This window comes from Dermochelys coriacea, chromosome 2 (assembly GCF_009764565.3).
Source record: "Dermochelys coriacea isolate rDerCor1 chromosome 2, rDerCor1.pri.v4, whole genome shotgun sequence".
NCBI lineage: Eukaryota > Metazoa > Chordata > Testudines > Dermochelyidae > Dermochelys > Dermochelys coriacea.
In genome coordinates, this window is record NC_050069.1 from 63028684 (window position 1) to 63048176 (window position 19493).

General features: G+C 40.0%; 1 protein-coding gene across 3 annotated transcripts in view; it reads right to left on the minus strand.

The window, feature by feature from the left end:
- The window catches only part of TRIM55 (tripartite motif containing 55), a 62172-nt gene that overhangs the window by 8606 nt on the left and 34073 nt on the right, over positions 1-19493 (minus strand). The window contains exons 8-10 of one of the 3 annotated variants that reach the window (XM_043507785.1): positions 16444-16646; positions 13840-14127; positions 12231-12275 (exon numbers count right to left, since the gene is read on the minus strand). In XM_043507785.1, coding sequence (XP_043363720.1) covers positions 12231-12275; positions 13840-14127; positions 16444-16646 — 536 coding nt within the window. The remainder of the gene's footprint in view (positions 1-12230; positions 12276-13839; positions 14128-16443; positions 16647-19493) is intronic. The other 2 variants (XM_038390516.2, XM_043507786.1) reach the window with 2 other exon arrangements.

Consider the following 19493-nt stretch of genomic DNA (forward strand, 5'->3'; position numbering starts at 1 on the left):
TTAACTGAACGGTATGTCTAGACTACAAAGAAAACCCTGTGGTGCTGAATCTGGGAGCCCGGATCCATTGACTCAGGCTCACAGGGTTCGGGGTCAGGGCTAAAAGGAGAAGTGTAGACATTCCCGCTAAGGCAGGGGCCCGGGTTCTGAAATCTGGCAAGGATGGAGAGTCTCGGAGCATCTGCTCCAGCCCACGCGGGAATGTCTACACTGCTATTTTTAGCCTTGCAGCCTGAGCTCAGTGCGGGTTCTGAGACTCAGTGCTGTCGGTTTTCTTTGCAGCGTGGATACAGCCTATCGCTCTTAAGGTGATCCTGGGCCAAATTCCTCTCAGTTTCATTGACTCAATGGAGGTTACTCTGGATTTACACTGACGCAGCTGAGAAAAATTTGGGCCAAAAGTTCTAAATCTGATCTTAGAAAGATGTTTATTTCTTAAGTCAGTGTGCCACTTTCTGCTCTCAGCTACACTTGAGCAACCCCACTGACTGCAGGTGTCTTCTGCTGGCTTCTTTTGGTGGGGGGAGGGATTGCATGGATGTATGTTTGGGGGAAAAGTGGAACTCAGGAAAATGAGCAGTAACAATACACACATCCTCTAAGGGCTTGCCTAGACTGGGAAAATGAGTGGTGTGTTAATTAACTAGTTTTAACAACATTTTTAAACACCACTAGCACCCAGTGGTGACAAAAATGGTCATGTTTAAAAACGTTAATTGGTCACACATCCATCCCATAATCTGTCGGCTCTGATTGGTGCCTCAGCTGTCACGTCCTATACTTCTGACAGTAACCATATTCAGGTAGTGAAAACAAAGGGAACGCAAGAGGTTATTTTTAAATAGTTTAAACTTTAGTCAAAGAATGTCTGTTTATGCAACATAGCTGCTTCAGCAGAATACCTGGCAGCTGTCACCCTTACCACAATACTGCTTCAGGATGAGAGATTGATTTTATTAAATGTCTCTTTAAAAAAAAATATATCAGTGTGAACCAACAGAATATTATCTGAGAAAAATTGTTCAGCTATATACAGTAGCAGACAGCATATGCACAGGCAGACTCCATCAATTATAATACTAGCTGTGTCATTCTTTGAACAGTGACCAGCAGTGTACTTTAAACGTCCATTGGGACTAAATGTCTTACTTGAATGGATTTTCATTACTTACAATTAGTGCTGCATGGCAAACAGATAATGCAATGCCACTTATTCAGGACCTTAACAATACCAAATTCAGTTCTGAGCAAAACCTGTTCAGATTTGCTTATTTTTTGCGTAGGCTGCATACGTTCCCTGCAGAATATTAAGTAAACCACAGGTCTTGGAGTCTGAACAAATGTTGAAACCAGTTCTGGGGAAGAGTATCTTAAATAAAAGCTTCCTTGTGTTGGTATTGTCTGAAAGGTCTTTGGGGACAAACAAAACCCTTCATTTCACTTCGTTCCTAATCGATCTCAATGCCTCGGCCAAAATCTAACAAAAGCACACCTTTTTAACTTTCCATCCAGCTTCTTTTTGTATATCAAAGATGTTTACTCTATTGAGAGCAATTAGCTTTCAGTCTGGATCAAAGCCTAGTCTTGCTGTCAGAGAAAACAGAAAGGAAAAAATTACAAGAAAAAGTGGGTCACAACTCCAACTTATAAGTTATAGGGCCCTACTCCGTGGGAGAAAGTGAAGGAAGCAGTTTCAAAAGTACAGGTGTTCAAGCTGAAGGGTCTTTTCTCGACTTACCCATCCATCATTCTTTGATACTCCCATAGTAAATCTCTGGAGGCTTTTCTGGTTAATCAACTATCCCTGATCCTTTTCCAATTGCACCAGAGAGTAGTCTAAGAAAAAAAAATCCTCTAACTTCCCCACCAGTGATGAATGAGTACTGATTGCCAATGTGAGAAAACTAGTAGTCACACTACTGCCTGCCCCCAAAGTTTCTATCTTCCTCCACTTCTCTCCCAGCAGACAAGCAGGGAGAAACAACCAACTGAATTAAAATATACAAAACCTCCAAGTGTTACCTTACAGGACATAGCCCATCTAATTCCAGCCAAAAGAAACTTTCATACCTCGCTGCAGAGATAGGCAGGAAATCTAATAGTGGATCAGTCAAGTATGGCTACTGCCTAGCTGCTCCACTGGGAAACACATAGTGCTGTAAATTAAAGACTTTTTTTAAATGGCTGCTGTGATGAATGAGACCCACCACCATTTCAGATTGTGACTCACCCAAGAATTTGATTCATTATATCAGATAACAGAGCCAGCATAATTTATGGGGTTTATAGACATAGCATGCTTTGAAGGTTTGAATGTTACTTTAACTTAGTCATGAATGAATGACTTAGCTGAGTTATTGTAAATATGTTGGGGGTGGCACGTAAGAGCTGTGGACATGTTGCACATTCCATGAAGGCCAGAAAAGAGCGCTCCAGGAAGAAAACAACTTGCTGAAATGTCAGCTGAAGCAGCAAGTTCTAATTTCTTGGAGCTACTGTGCAATGGAAAGAGAAAGTCCATGGCACAGTTAAACATTTTTCTTCTCCCTGATCTCATGTTTCTACATCTTCTTAGCTATGTGCTTGTTGGTCTAGATCTGTGAGCGTAGGTGTTTTCTCCTTGTTAGGACAGTGATATTGAGTGCTGATAGCCAAAAGGTGTTCACCCTAAGAACAATAATATAACTAAACTGATAACACTATCACTTCTTAGACAGACAAATGATTGTGGAATCAAGTCCCACTCTCTGATCCGCAGTCTGGTGTGGTCAATGGTGGTATTTCAGTGCAGTACTCTGCTGAATTGAGAGAAGTGCCACCCTTTAGATAAGATAGGAAACCCAGGCCCCTTCTGCCCATCTCAGGTGACTTTCCAGGGGAATGTTAAAGATTCTGGGATAAATACTCCTTTTGGCGAAACAAGTGCAACTCCCATTGACTAGCAATTATTACAAAATAGATTATTGTAATGGGGTGGGGCTCACCTCACGTGAGTGTACACCAGGAGAGCGTGTGCATGCCTGCAATTTTTCTCAACTTCTCCGCTCATGGTGCCTCTGGTCGGCTACTGAACTCCTGAGGCGGGTCTTCGGTGACCCAGCCTTCTGTCCGCGTCACATACAGTCCATGTGCACAGCAAAACAAACCCCTTCTGGGGTACACCATCCAACCGGGCTTATTTCAGGGCCCTCGGTAATGTCATGCAGCCCTCTCCATGCTCAGTCCTTAACAGTCCAATAGGGCCCATCACAGTACCCTCAGCTGGTATGTCCCTGCAGCCCTCCCTCGGCTCAGTCTTTAACAGCCCAAAGGGGCCCATCATGGTACCCCTCCTTTGGGTGTGTCCTTCTCTGTAGCCCTCCCTGGGCTCAGTCCTTCAACTGTACAACAGGACCCATCATGGTACCCCTCCATTGGCAATGTCTCTGTAGCCCTCCCCAGACTCAGGCCCTGTTGGTGAGATTAAGGACCAATCTCAGTACCCTAGTTCAGTGGCTCTCTACCTTTCAAGACTGCTGTACCCCTTTCAGGAGTCTGATTTGTCGTGCACAACCCCAAGTTTCAGTTCACTTAAAAAACACTTGCTTACAAAAATTAGACATAAAAATACAAAAGTGTCACAGCATGCTGTTACTGAAAAATTGCTTCTTTTCTCATTTTTACAATATAATTATAAAAAAATCAATTGGAATATAAATATAATACTTACATGTCAGTGTATAGTATATAGAGCAATATAAACAAGTCGTATGAAATTTTAGCTTGTATTGACAGCACTAGTGTTTTTTATGTAGCTTGTTGTAAAACTAGCCAAATATCTAATGACTTTATGGACCCCCTGGAAGATCTCTGCAGACCACCTTGGGTACATGTACCCCTGGCTGAGAATCACTGCCCTAGTTGTCCAGCTTACACGTGAAGGTTCCTGATCTGGGATGGAGCAGCACGCCAGGCATAGGTACTGGCTTCCTCATTTCCTTGGGGGTGTTCGACCGCGGCTTTCCCTCAGGCCCCGCCTCCACTCCATCACTTCCCCCAACACTCCCCCCCGCCCTGCCTCTTCCTGCCTCCACTCTGCCCCACCTCTTCCCACCCCATTCTGCTCCTTCCCCCCCATTCTGCTCCTTCCCCCGAGTGCACCTCACCCTCGCTCCACCTCCTCCTCTCCAGCGCACCGCTGAACAGCTGATCGTAGTGGGTGGTAGGCACTGGGAGGAAGGGGGAGGAACTGATTGGTGGGCCACCGGGAGGTGCTGGGTGGGGATGGAGAGGAGCTGATTGGCAGGGCTGCTGGTGGGTGCTAAGCACCCACTATTTTTTTTCCCATGAGCGCTCCAGCCCCAGAGCACCCCAGGCATACAGTTGGTGCCTATGGCCACAGAGCTTCCTCCCTGGAGACTCTTTGCATGTCCTATAGTCCTCTGACCCCAGCTCTCTAGCTGGGTCAGTCTCACTTCAGCCCCTTCTGGAGGGTAACAGTTCCACGTACAGTCTCTTCCCTAGGCCGGTCTAAACTTCCTTCTCTCAGGGTGCAGCCACTTCCCCAATGGCTGTTGTGGGGGACCCAAGCCTACCCAATACTCCAGGCCCCAACCCAGGGACCTTCTAAGTAGCAGCCACATGCCATGTCCCTCTTACTGTGTTTCCTGGAACCACCTCCCCATGGCCTGTATCTTCTTGGAGTCCCATCACCCAGCCAGGAGCACCTTCCTTGCTCCCTCAATCCCTGCCAGCAGACTGAATTCACACTGTTCCTGCAGCTCCTTTTATATGAGCATGCTGGGCCCTGATTGGCTGCTTCCCTGCAGCCTCTTTCTGATTAGCTGCATCCCATGCAGCCGCTCTAAGCTTCTCTTCTATTGCTTTATTGGGGACAGGGTGTGGCAGGACTGCCAGCCTTCCAGCAGGGGGTGTCCAGGTCACAAATACCATCAGAATGATAAACAGCAACATCCATCAATAAAACCATTCTGTAATATGTACAGTTGGGTGTGAACTCTTGAATATTGAATAATAGCTACTCCCTTTGTGTACATAGTTACTGCACCACCAGTATTTTAATGGACACTCTGTGCTTAAAAATCATTCCTAATTTTGTGTTGGTTTGTGAAATTGCATGTGCACATTCACCCTATCCCTCCATTCTAATGCCTTGGGTTATCCTTGTGAGTAGGTAGGCAGGCACTGAAATATCCAGTACGCTGTTAATTCTTTTACATTTCAATATCTGCTTTTTCATAAGCCAGGGAGGCTAAGCAGCAGGATGAAGCAGTGTGTAAACACAAGTTCACAGTCATAATTATCCTACTGTCAAAGGGAATTTCAGTGGTACACATTTGCAGCCAGGTAGGCTAATATTTCAATGCTCACCCACCTGTAATGGGTACAAATCACCAAGTACTACTTAGCATGGAATCATTTACTGTTAAACAGAAAAGATGAAATATTTCACAAGGATGAGATCTACATCTACTATTGTGAAGTGAATCTGTTGTGGTATGATGTAAAACAGCAGCAATTCAGCTGTGACACAGAAGAAAATACTTTTTTTGAAGGTGATAATTTTCCTTTCAGAATTTTTTTTATTAAACAACAAAATGTGAAATGCCCTGAAAAGGCAGTTTAATGGAGATCAGAATTCAACTCTGTTCAGCTTTTAAATTAGGTAATTACAACAATCTGAACAGAAGAAATCATTTTGTCCACACTGTGATTCTTATGATCTATTATTACTTGAAATGGACCAAAATTGAAATACCCACAAACAAGGAGATACTCATGACTAATCAGACAATTCACAGACCCGACTATTAAAATGCAAAACCTCAGATGTGTTATTTGCTACTCAAATTATAACAAGAACACAGTTGTCTGAGAGTTGCTCTCAATATATTGTCACCATGACTCGTCACCAGCACTACTGAATCACACAACTCTTAGGAGCAAGGGGAAACAGAGATGCTAAAAGAAGATCAGTCAGTATTTTCCTGCATTATTTGAATGTGTTAAACAAAATCTAGCAGTAAGCATAAAAGCAAAGTGCAAAATGGAAATCTAGAAGAAACCATCCTAAACTAAATCTCAAAATCAAATGCCACTGACCTGAACTTTAAAACTAAGACCCATCTCTGTAATAAAGTTAGAGAGAAGCAGAATCATACTTTTTGGAGTGTTTTTCGCCTACAAGTCTTCCGCACCTGATATTTCCTGTTTTTGCTGTACAACTGAAATGCACTACTGAAATTCAGCCCTGTAGAGAGGAGCCTCAAAACAGGGTTTAATTAGCACTTAAGCAGTGCACATGCCTATTGCATAGGAGGGAATATCACTTACAGTGAACTGATCCCTCTGGTCATTCAGCTCAGACATTTGACATATATTATATATCTATCCATCCATCCATCCATCAGTCTTATTATAGAGCTACAAGAATATTCAGATCCACAGGGCAAAGCTCAAGTTCTGATATTCTGAAGATGCAGACAACAGCCCTGACAAAGCAAGAAGAGTCCACCCTAAAAAGTAAAGAACAAAAGTAAAATTGAAGAAACATCAAAGCTAGGTCCCAGGCTGAAAGTCATGTCTGCAATTGATGGGTGATCAATTACACTGAACCCAGAGGCAGCATGACACAGCAAGTCCAATAGACTCTGGATTCAAACTAAAGCCTACAAAAAGGATGGATGAGATGGAAGACTTTGGAGGGTAACATTCTGCTGCCAACATGGAAGGGCATCGGTGCATGCCCAGCAGAGACCCAGCTCTTCCTTGTGCCTGGCTTTCCTGGCCAGTTAGCCATCACAAGCTACAAACCCAAGCCACGAACTCAAGCTACATTCAGGACTGGTAACTATCTAGCAGCTGCAGAACATTTGGGGAGTGAGGGGGGTGAGTGTGTGTGTATACATAGGTATTAGATATTAGTTATTGGTCATAAATCAAATGTGTTATAATAAATGTGACATCTTGTCTTGTCCCCTGAAATGATCCTGTGTAGTTTTGTCTGAATAACATGGTAAGCCTGTTCCCCTGGTATTTGGATCAAGTTTTTGGTTTGGCATATGAGATATATAGGACCCGTTCACAAAATCTGGATCCAAGTGCAGACTTTTGAATACAGTACTCCCAATTTCAGAGGTGTGTGTATACAGGTTTTTTCTTTCTGCCCATCTCCAGGGCCAAGTCCTGAGGATCTTACTTAGGGCCTCATCCAGCAAAGCATTTAATTAAGTACTTTGGGTTATGCTTAACTTTGGGCACATGAGTACTCCCACTTTAGGCACCGTCATTAATGGAACTGTTTAAGTGTTTCACTGGACCAGGGACTAAGAGCTTGTCTACACAAGGAAATTGATTGGAATAGTTATTGTGGAAAAACTGTGTGTGTGGACTCTTCCAGTATAAGAGTGTCTATATAGGGAGTTATTCCGGAAAAGCTATAGCACTTTAAATTTACACCTTATCTTACTTCTCTATGTAGACAAGCCTTAAATTTTTACTCAAACTCAAGAATGGGACGGCTAATATATGAAGACCTGCATTTTATGATCTGACTAGTAAACCTTATTTATTAAGGACCCAAGACCATAAACACAACACAGCAATACCCATCTTTGCCTGTATGATCTACTGACAAAATAGAAAAATCTACTTTGGTGAATCATTTAAAAATACAAAGATGCCAGCTTTTAAACTGTTTAAAGAATGCATGATCTTTACTGCATTAATAAGCACTGTAAAATGTTATATTGTGCATGTATGACAAAAATGAGCAATGGTGAATTATCACTTGGTTTTTACATACTGAAATTCCAGCACTGTGAGAGAAGTGCAGATATTAATATACAAAACAGGCTGTCATTTGTACTTTATCTGTATAATTTATGCTAAAAGATGCACTGGTGTGGTAGTAATTTGAATAGAATCTGACATTATGAGTCTCTCAATTAAATGTACAGAACATAATTTAATTTTCATTTATTTCTGTTTGTTTTGGAAATTTAAATATACTATTACAAGAATACATAGAGCATATTTGTGCTCATTGGAAATTAAGTATGAGAATAACATTATGCTCTTTTTCTTATGGTTTATTTTTTTCAAAATACCTTTTGAAATTATAAATAATTAAATGCAGAAAGCTATCAGCATTTCCAGTATTTGGGGTCTCAGGGCATATGGTCTCTCGTGGCTCCTTGACTATTTATTTAATCATGCCGTAAGAAGTGGGTAAAGAATAGGGACATTTTAGTCTCTATGGTCATTTGCATAAAAACTATTTTATCATCCATATGTAATTACTTGGTTATTTATGCATCTATTCTTTATTTTTCTTTTGGGAGATCGGGGGTTGCTGCTCTTTGGACCACACTATGTTGGTGACCATTGCAAGTGAAATACAGAAATTATTCTAAACTAATTATAATAAAAATAAATAAATCCAGATATAACTTGTGGCCTACAGGAAGTTATGTAATTTACTACTTTCAGTCTATTTTAATAGGATATGTCTATTCAGAGATGCATTTCCCTTTCTCAAGTGCAGTAGTCAGGATTGTGGCAAACTCTCCTTAGGAATTAGTAAAAAATGTTACTGGTCTTGGAGGGGATCCCTTTCTTCCAGCAGATGCACAGGAGGATGGCCATTACTTATGCATCGAGAAAATTCTTCCAGATGCTGGAAGGGTTGTAGTAAATAGCAATGAGAGTTAGGGAGGGCTGTAGGGGATTCAGTTATTAGAAATAAAGGTAGCTTGGCTTGTAAAGAGGCATTGTGAAATGATTAAATATCAATGGAATACAGCAAAAACCCAATGGATAGAAACCAGAAAGGATAGATTAAGTTGATGAGATTCTGGACAAAGTCAATGAGTTACATTAACTCCATTGGAATTATACAATATATTTATCAATAATTAGAAGAGGACATAGTGGCAGGGATGAGATAGACCCTTCCAGCACTCTGTATAAAAGGGCATGTGGAGTAGAAGAAAAACTACCCACCATCACCCACTGTGATCATTTATTCATAAAGGAGTAAAGGATTAGCAACTCAAGGGCTATAATCCATCCATTCCAGCCTGATGTAGAATTTGTATCAACAATACCTTATGGCTAAATGGTATCAAAGGTGGCTGCTAGATTTAATATGACCTGCGCCACATGGTTTATTCAGTTTTAGGAAGAGATCATCAACAGTGCTACTAAATCTGTTTGTTTTCCATATCCATATCTGAAATTAGGCTAACCAGAGTCAAGGAGATATGAGCCCTCTAGATATTATCAGAGTTGCTTTGCTGTAATCTTCTCAGTGATCACTCCTAAATATGGGAGATTAAATCTCTGTCAGTAGCTCGCAAGATTATCAGTGTTGAATGACAGTTTATTGAACAGGATTTAATCAGTGCCCTGTTGAGCACACCTGGCAACTTACTCTCACAGAGGGCCCAATGTTTCCTCACTGTTCTGAACCAGACAAAACAGACATGATCCAGATACGTGATGTGGCCCAACACAATTCAGCACTGCATCAAGATATACTGGCTGAAACTCAAAACTAGAAGATGCTGCATTTGACCCCTGAGTGTATTGCTCTGAAATCTCAATAGCTGATTGCTCAGCCCAGATTGCTGGACAGAGGCAAGCCACAGAAGGTCTGCTGTTCAAGTTTCACAGAGCCTTTGATGGAGGCACAGAACACTTTCTGTGCCTTTAGCAGCAGATAAGAGGATAAGGCTTCAAAAATTTCAGTTGCTCAAGCTCTGCCAAGACTTCCACCACCAATGTTCTGGTCGCCTTCTATCTTGCTTTATTTGTTGCAAATTATGTGTAAAGTCATTGTGCCCCAGAGTGAAAGCCAGGCAAGAAGGCATTTGGGGTTACTGCATTGGTGGTTGTAAACAGCATGTACTGCAAAATCCCACCTGGCCTTTGATACTGTGGTCTGTCAGCAAACCAGTAGTTCACTAGAGCTCTCTGGAAATTTTCAGGTTCTATAAACAATCCCATCAAAATAAGTCCCTCATCCAAACAGGATAGAAATATTTCAGCCTCAGGTAGGAATTATTTTGCTCCATGTTATTTTCAGGACCAGATGAATTCCCAGGTATACTCAGCTTCTCCTGGCACAAACTCAGGCACAGAACAATAGAAGCAAAATGTGGACTGGGAGGGAGGTAACAAAAGAGAAAAGTAGCTGCAACCTCCCGTCTGCTGAAGGTCTAAGTGGACCCGCAGGCAGGCAGAACACCCAAGAAACAGGCAGTGTTGGCAGGGGAAGGAACATAGCCAGAGTAGCAAGGGAATGAGCAGTTTCAATGAATTCCTGTTGCCCTCCCACACTGAAAACCCAGAGAGATACTGGGGTGGAATCCCCCAGGGGAATAATGGCTCAGTCCACAACAGAGGGTATACATTATACCTACTGTGTTGGCAGGGTTGAATCTGGCTCACATGTTATTCTAAAGGAAGATAATTTTCCTTCCTTAAGTACTGTAAGAAATAACACTAGTCAAACAAACTATTCAGTCCAAAGACTTAGTACCTTTTCCAGAACAAGCCAGTGCCCAGTGCTGTAAAATGTACGACTTGATATTTTATTATGGATCTGTTCTCACCAGTAGTGTTCTTATCATTAGTGACAACAGGAGTTACATGCATGCACAGAGCGGGGAAACTGACCCAAAAGTACTCAGCCTCAGGGACCTCAAAATCTAAACCGAAACCAAAATAACCCCCAAAACCTCTAGGACATAGTGAGAAAGATCTATGACAAAATGGTCTCTGTCCTTATGAATTACAGTTGTTTCTTTCACATAATAAATGGTTTGCTGTCATGAGCAGGTAAGGAGCAGAATTTTAAATCTATATGTAGAGTCTTTCATCTGCATTGTAGCTGCTAAAGAAACCCCTTTCTCATACAAAGTGATGCTTTTAAAATTGTAACAAAGCTCACTACTCATTGGGTAAGTTTGCATGACTAGGTTATACAAAGATCACAAACACAGTGGTAGTTTGTTGTTATTATTGATTTATAGTTTCAAATAGCTACTGATATGCCTAACAACAACTGAAATATGAGCCCATGAATTCGATGCAGGGTTTCCCTCATTTTTTAATGAAGGATATTTAATTTGTAACCATGCGGGATTAAACTCTAGGATGGCATTTTGGGAGGGTGAGGAGAAAAAGCTTTAGGCAGCAGGTATTATAAGCTAGCATGGTTCTTTTTAGATGGCAGAAAGGGAAAAAATCCTTTATAAATCACCTAGAAACATCACCAGGGAAACTACTTGTGCTGTTAGTTAATGGTAAAACAAAACATTTCCTACCCATTAAAGTAAAAATCATGTATTGAATCTGACTCCAGAGATGATGCAGTATGATAAGAAAAGCCAAAACTGATATGCAGAATGCTAACTCCTGTGAGGAAATAAGAAGAATGCTTCACTAATGTTGTCATAGTAAACTGGGCTGGTCAACTTGAGTTTGATGAAGAGATTCAGTTTTCAGAACACTTTTTTCAGTTATTCTTTTACATGTCATTATTTAACTTATGAGCTTGGTGAAAACAAGGACATGATGAAAATACCCAGTCTCTATTTGGTTTATCAATGACTCCAGAAACTATGCCAGATTGGTCTTTGTTAAAATCACAGGCAGAAAACAAACTAAAGTTTGCCTATTTAACATGATCACTGCCACATGGCAGAGGCCATTTTACATATGACCTTGCCACTTCTCTTAGTTCCAGCACTGCTTCACCACTCTTCCACTAAAAACATATTCCCACCAACCCTTCTGACCTACAATACTATGACTACCCACTTTCCTTTGTGGATCTCACCCATAATTCTTCCCAGCCCCAGAACCACACCCCCATTATTTGCTCACCTGCTATCCCTCCAGCAATGTACATTCGCATCATACTTATTTCCAACAAATATTGAAGCATGGTAACCAGTACACAACGATTCGCAACCATCAGGAATTGTCACAAATCTAAAAAAATATTCTTTCCACCTTGTTCACTCTTATAATTCTACTTTCCTTAATTGCTTCAGTTTGCTTCATTGGTTTGCTTGAAAGCCACTGCAGTAGGTTTTCCAAAAAGTAAAAGTCACATCAAACATTTATTTCTGCTATTTTACTGCTCCTGATAAATAAAGGCCCGAAACTACAGTCCTTACACAGGCAAATCAACCACTAAGGTAAGTAAATGGCTATTGTACCTGAGTGTGGAGTGCAGGATGAGGCCCTAATTCTTTGTAACAGTTCTGTTGAAACAACAGCAACAAGAAGTTCCACTTTGAATATTGCCTGCTTTTGCCATCTTGTGTGGAACACACTTAAGACAACATTGTCATGGCAGGTTTCATAATTTTAAAAATATTTTTATTTTACTCTTGTTTACAAATAAAATCCTGGCCTGGAAGGATTAACACTGAAAACTGTAGGCCAAATTTAGACTTCATTATGACTGACATCAATGAAAATCTTTCCACTGAATTCAATGGTTATTGGATTGGGCCCGCAGTCATTAGAGCTTTGTCCCGGTATGCCATATCTGAATTTACTCTTGTTTCTTTATCTTTTTTCCCCCCGCCACACATTGGTTTATTGTTGTAGGGTTGCTCATGAGTGCCAAACTGCTGACATTGATTTTTTTAATTTTTTTTTAATTTTAAGAAAAAACATAGCATTGAAGTATTTGCGAAATACATGCACAGGCACACACATACACAGCACACACCAAGCATGCACACAAGTAATCTTCAAAAACAGGAGGTCTACATCTTCAAAAACCTACATCTCTTGAGTTTGGCACCCAGAAATGGAAACATTCCAAATTAATGGATACTTTTTAAATTTAGGCCTTAACCAATTTACACATACAAATGCAGGCGCATGTGAGTTGTGCAAATTTTTCACGTCCCTCAGCTCCATTCCATGAATCTTTGGTCCATTAAGAATTACATGGACTTTACAAACAAACAGAGAAGAAAAAGTCAAATTTGGGGTCTGCCAACTCTGAGAGTGTCCTTTTAAGAAGAAATATAAAAAACACATGACATCCCATTATTCCATCAATACTGATGTCATAATAGTGATATGCTAATACAGGGCTAGCATTTCTGATGTTCATACTGATCTTTGATCATATTGTAAACACTCTTGAAAAAAATTTTGGAAGTTATTTACAATGCAAAATTAATTTAAATCACACCATGCTTTTAGAATTGCTGTCAAACAAACAAAAGAACCCTGATACTTGCATAGCCCACTGTGCACAGAGAAAAGGCTAACCAAGAGCAACTGTACATTCCAGATGTGTGACAGATACAGCAGTAAAACCACAGTAGATAAGTCTGAAGCAACAGCTGCCTATGCAATTGTTGTAAAATTGTATGTGACATATAGACTCAAATTGTCAACATTACATGAAGGTAACTGTATGGATTTGTTTGCCACTAATGTGTAAATACCTGACGTGTGCAGACATGGCCAATTAGACATGTGTCTGACATCTAACTGACTGCATGCATGAGCGCCTCAGGCATTTGCTTCCACATATTGGGTGCACTGGCACATAAGTTAGGCACAAGCAAATATATGCATACCACTGTGGATTCCTAAGTTTGAGAGTCTGGCCCACAATACATTTTTAATCAAATGTATTAATTTACAGACTTTATTGAAATCATACTGAGTTGTATTTCCATATTTCTGAGATAATGGTTTGCCTCTGCATTTTTTTAAAAACAAATTTTCCGTCAATATTATATTCCAGTTGGACCCCGGCTGCATGCAAATACACTTTGAAAGATCATTAACACTAACCTGGGAAGTAGCTGCAGTTGTGCTAGTTTCCTTACCACTCCCAGGTACATGCTCATTGCTTGTTGCGGCTTCTGTAGTTTCTGCCTTCTTTACATTCATTTCCAGAGAAACACATGGCCCTACTTGGCCCAACCCATCACTCAGCTGGGTCAAACTTGGGCTGCTTGCTTGCCGAGATTTGGCCTTATACCAACTAGGGTAAAACAAGGGATCGATGGTTTCTGCTGTTGATGGCATTTGTGTTTCAGACTCTGCAGTCTGTCGACCACCACGTGGCACAACCTCACCCTTCATCAGGATAGATAAAGTAAAAACAAAAAAAACACACAAGCAGAGTGTACTATGTTACCTAGCCCATATTTCTCTGCATGCCAGGTTTGTTTTTATCTCACTGCAAAGAATTTCTTGTTTGAGGTCCAAAAGAATGATAACTGAAATACAGAGCAAAAGTGTCTAGCATTTGGATAGTATATGTATGGAAAATACAAACATTGGGGCAAATCCTGCAGCCCCATTCAGCAAAACTTCCCATTAGTTTCAAAGGGAATCTTGGTTGAGAAAAGACTGAAGGAGATGTTCCTTTTATTCATTTCATTACACACTTTGTGCCTGATTCTCTTCTCAAGTATAAATTAGGAATAATTCCACCAAAGTCAATGAAGTCACAGTATAGTAAAAAATGGTCTGAGAGGAGAATGAGGTCCTTTATTTTTGAGATATTACCTAAAAACTATTCAGTGTACAGAAATGTCTAAGTGCCAATCTAGAGGTTCTTACTCAGTGTTAACTGAGTTCATACTCAGGTGAACTTCCATCTCTGTTTAATCACTGAGCTAAACTATACTACACAATGCATAAGAACTTCTAGTACTGGCCTCACACATTGAAGATGACATATGTGGGGTCTGACCCACTGCCCACTGAAGTCAATTGGAGTCTTTTAAATCACTTTCTTGGGTTTGGGATTGGGACAATAATTTATTTTTTAAAATAAATACTCAGAATTGTATCATTTAACATTGATTCTGTTGACGTGAGCAGGTAGAATAAACAGACTATAATGACAATAGAGATAAATGCTTGCCTACCACACGATTGTTTATATATAATAGATTACTGTAATTATACTTTATCAATGACTGGAACAGCTGACAGAATTGCACCGTCTCTATCAACATCTTTCCAGACTAGTCAACTGCAGGTTTTGACAGCATGGTACCATTAGTACAGATGACTAGATATTACAACATTTTTACTTTGCTTTCCCCTAGACCAACAGGAAAAAGCTAAACTGCAAGCATCCTGCACATTGCATCCCCCACATGCCAGTCTGATCAACTCATAATGGCTTTTTAAAATTATTAATGGGCTAGACCAGCATGTCTCTATATTCTTTTTAGCTCAGAGGTGTTGGACTTCACAAAATTATGAGGCAGTTCAGTTTATAATTAGGCCTGGTCTACATATGAAGTTGCACTAATTTAGTTAAACTGGTTTAGTTTAATTAGTGCAACTCTGCATCTGAACACTCTGAAATCAGTTTAAATTTGCTTATTTAGATTTAGATTAAGTTGGTAAAGAATCAAGTTAACTAGATATATGCCATTTCTACACTGATTTAAGAATATCCACAGAGAATAGGCCCAAACCTGTGTAAGCCCTCAAATAGATCAAAGAAGGAATCAATCTAGATCATTTATTTCCCCCCTCTCCCTTCTGCTACTGTTAAATCAGAACTTTGCCATAAACATGGACTCTTTATTTGCTTCCTTGTTTGTGCACTACTGTCAATGTGCTGGAGTAAGGACTTAACTGAAGCTGCAGAAGAGATGAATTTGTCCTGCTTGGTAAGTTAATTGCTGATATTGATAGCTGAAGGAGATTAGCAAGTATTGTTTTGGTGCAGATCTCACAAAGTGTCAGTCATTGGTGTTTTATTTTAATTGTATTCCAGGAGAGAAAGTACAAAGATATAAAAGATTTCCTAAATACATGGCTTCAAATATAAAGATATTTCAAATCCAGAACATGTTTGGGCTGCCATTTCATAACAAGCAGCCTTACTTCTCTGTATCTAACACTAAGACATGAACTTCTAAATGATATCCCCAACCCCAATGACAAGACCACCAAGGGAAGGTAAATGTCATTCATAGGAACAAAAGATTAGTGAGGTCAGGTAATATGGCTAATGAACTCTTCAGAAGGCATGCTAAACGTGAAGTTCTCTTGGTATACATGTTTTTACTTCTCACCTCAGTTATTATAACTGTCAGTTTCTACTAAGCAAAAGAACAAACAACAAAACTGAGCATCGAGTTGTCAGTTCTTAAGGGCTTTAAACCTTAATAACCAAATGTTCCTTGATTTACATAAAAGAACACTGTTGTTTTTTTAAATCAATGAACTCACACACATACACAGCTTGAATTTAAGCAATGGCAGTAAAATCTTTGCTTTCTTCCTTGAATGGGCTATATTTTTGACATGTTTCTGACATATGTTTCAGCATCTATCGGGTCAGATTAGATCATTCATAGTGCTCTAGAATGGAGGAAACATTCAGCATAGCTGATAGGACGGAGAATGGTTGAGTGCAATTACCTGACTAACTGAGGCAGCTGGTGATAATGATGGGGCTGGTTCAGTCTGAGGATCTCCTGTTGTACTATTGGGTTCTGAGTCTAGCTGAAATTGCTGGGATACTTTCTCAGCTACCTCTTCCTCCTCACCAGATGACTCTGTGCGGACTTCATCAAACTCTTCACCTTCCATCACATCCTCATCTTCCTCATCACCCTCCTCCTCTAATAAACATTCACATAAGCACAGCACTAGGTTAACACAACAATACATGGGGTATGCTCTTTATACAACACAGAGATTTAGAAATATGAAGTTACTACGGTAACTATATAGTAGGTCTACTGATAGCGAAAGGGACCCAAAGTGACATTTTTTTCAAGGGACAGTACAACTTGTGCTTCAATTCCAGCTGATGCTCATAAGGGCAAGACTGGAATCTGCCCTGGATGCATGCAAAAGGAAGGAAGATGATGCAAGAGAGAGACAGAGACCACGGAGGAGCCGTCTCCCCACACATTACATCTCTGTGCACAGGCCTTGAGCACAAGGACTGGGCAAGCCAGCCAGAGCCACCAACAGTGTAGGCTCCCCACAGGTGCTGGAGACAGGCACACAGACTGTATTCTGCCACAGGGTGTTGCAGCAGTTGCATTCCCCCTGCCTGAGGTAAAAAAGTAGAGCTGTCGATTAATCGCAGTTAACTCACGTGATTAACTCAAAAAAAATTAATTGCGATTAATCACAGTTTTAATCACATTGTTAAACAACAGAGTACCAATTGAAATGTATTAAATATTTTTGGATGTTTTTCTACATTTTCAAATACATTGATTTCAATTACAACAGAGAATACAAAGTGTATAGTGCTCACTTATATACAGTGCTTATATTATTGATTACAAATATTTGCACTGTAAAATGATAAACAAAAGAAATAGTATTTTTCAGTTCACCTCATACAAGTACCATAGTGCAATCTCTTTGTTGTGAAAGTGCAACTTACAAATGTAGATTTTTTTTGTTACATAACTGCACTCAAACAAAACAATGTAAAACTTCAGAGCCTACAAGTTCACTCAGTCCTACTTCTTGTTCAGCCAATTGCTAAGACAAACAAGTTTGTTTACATTTACAGGAGATAATGCTGCCCACTTCTTATTTACAATGTCACCAGAAAGAGAGAACAGGTGTTCACATGGAACATTTGTAGTCAGCATTGCAAGGTATTTATGTGCCAGATATGCTAATCATTCGTATGCCCCTTCATGCTTCAGCCACCATTCCAGAGGACATGCTTCCATGTGTATGATGCTCGTTAAAAAATAATACATTAACTAAATTTGTGACTGAACTCCTTGGGGGAGAATTGTATGTGTCCTGCTCTGTTTTACCTGCATTTTGCCATATATTTCATGTTATAGCAGTTTTGGATGATGACCCAGCACATGTTTATTTTAAGAATACTTTCACAGCAGATCTGACAAAACACAAAGAAGATTGTGAGATCTCTAAAGTTAGCTACAGCACTCGACCCAAAGTTTAAGAATCTGAAGTGCCTTCCAAAATCTGAGGGATGAGGTGTGGAGCATGCTTTCAGAAGCCTTAAAAGAGCAACTGTCCTATGCAGAAACTACAGACCCCGAATTACCAAAACAGAAAATCAACTTTCTACTGGTGGCATCTGACTCAGATGATGAAAATGAACACGCATTGATCTGCACTACTTTGGATTGTTATCAAGCAGAACCCATCATCACCATGGAAGCACGTCCTCTGGAATGGTGGTTGAAGCATGAAGGGACATATGAATCTCTAGTGCATCTGGCACATAAATATCTTGCAAAGCTGGCTACAACAATGCCATGAGAATACCTGTTCTCACTTTCAGGTGACATTGTGAACAAGAAGCAGGCAGCATTATCTCCTGCAAATGTAAACAAACGTGTTTGAACCATTTGGCTGAACAAGAAAGAGGACTGAGTGGACTTGTAGGCTTTGAAGTTTTACATTGTTTTATTTTGAATGCAGTTATTTTTTGTGCATAATTCTACATTTGTAAGATCAACTTTCATGATAAAGAGATTGCACTACAGTACTTGCATTAGGTGAATTGAAAAATGCTATTTCTTTTGTTCTTTACAGTGCAAATATTTGTAATAAAAATAAATATAAAGTGAACACTGTACACTTTGTATTCAGTGTTATAATTCAAATCAATATATTTGAAAATGTAGAAAACATCCAAAAATATTTAAATAAATAGTATTCTATTATTGTTTAACAGTGCGATTAATTGTGTGATTAACTGAGTAATTAATTTTGATTAATTTTTTTAATCACGTGATTAATCACAATTAATTTTTTTAATTGCTTGACAGCCTTAGTAAATAGCCTCCAGAAGCTCCCCTAGGGCATAGGGTTGCCAACTTTCTATCTGCAGAAAATCAAACACCCTTGCCCCACCTAATTCCCCTAGAGCTGGCGTTTGGGGTGGTGGCAGTGCATGAAGTTCCCATGGCCGCCCCTGCGCCTAGGAGCTAGAGGGATATGCCAGCCGCTTCTGGGAACTCAAGGAGTTGGGTAGGGAGCCTACCTGCCCGCCCCACTGCTGGAGCCAATTGGACTTTTAATGGCCTGGTCAGGAATACAAAATTAGCGGCTGAAGGGAAATTAGTAGATGTACTATATTTGGATTTATTAAAGCATTTGACACAGTGTTCCATTAAATCTTCCTCTCAAAATCAATTCAAATCATCTTGGATATGAACACTGTCAGCATGGATTGAAGGACTGTAAAGAAAGTCTTATGATAGATGACAGACTATTAACTTGAAGGGATGTGTCTAGTGGGCAAGCTCAGACATTTGTTTTAGTCCTGATCTCAAGTAACATCTTTGTAGAAGAAGGAATATTCAGCAAGTTAATAAAATCTGCATAGATTATACTAAATTGAGAGGAGCTTTAAATACCAGCGAGTATACAGAATTAATGTAAAGAACCTAGAGTAATCAACAACATGGGAATTAAATGTCAACATGATATTCAACTAGGAAAAACACAAGGTAATA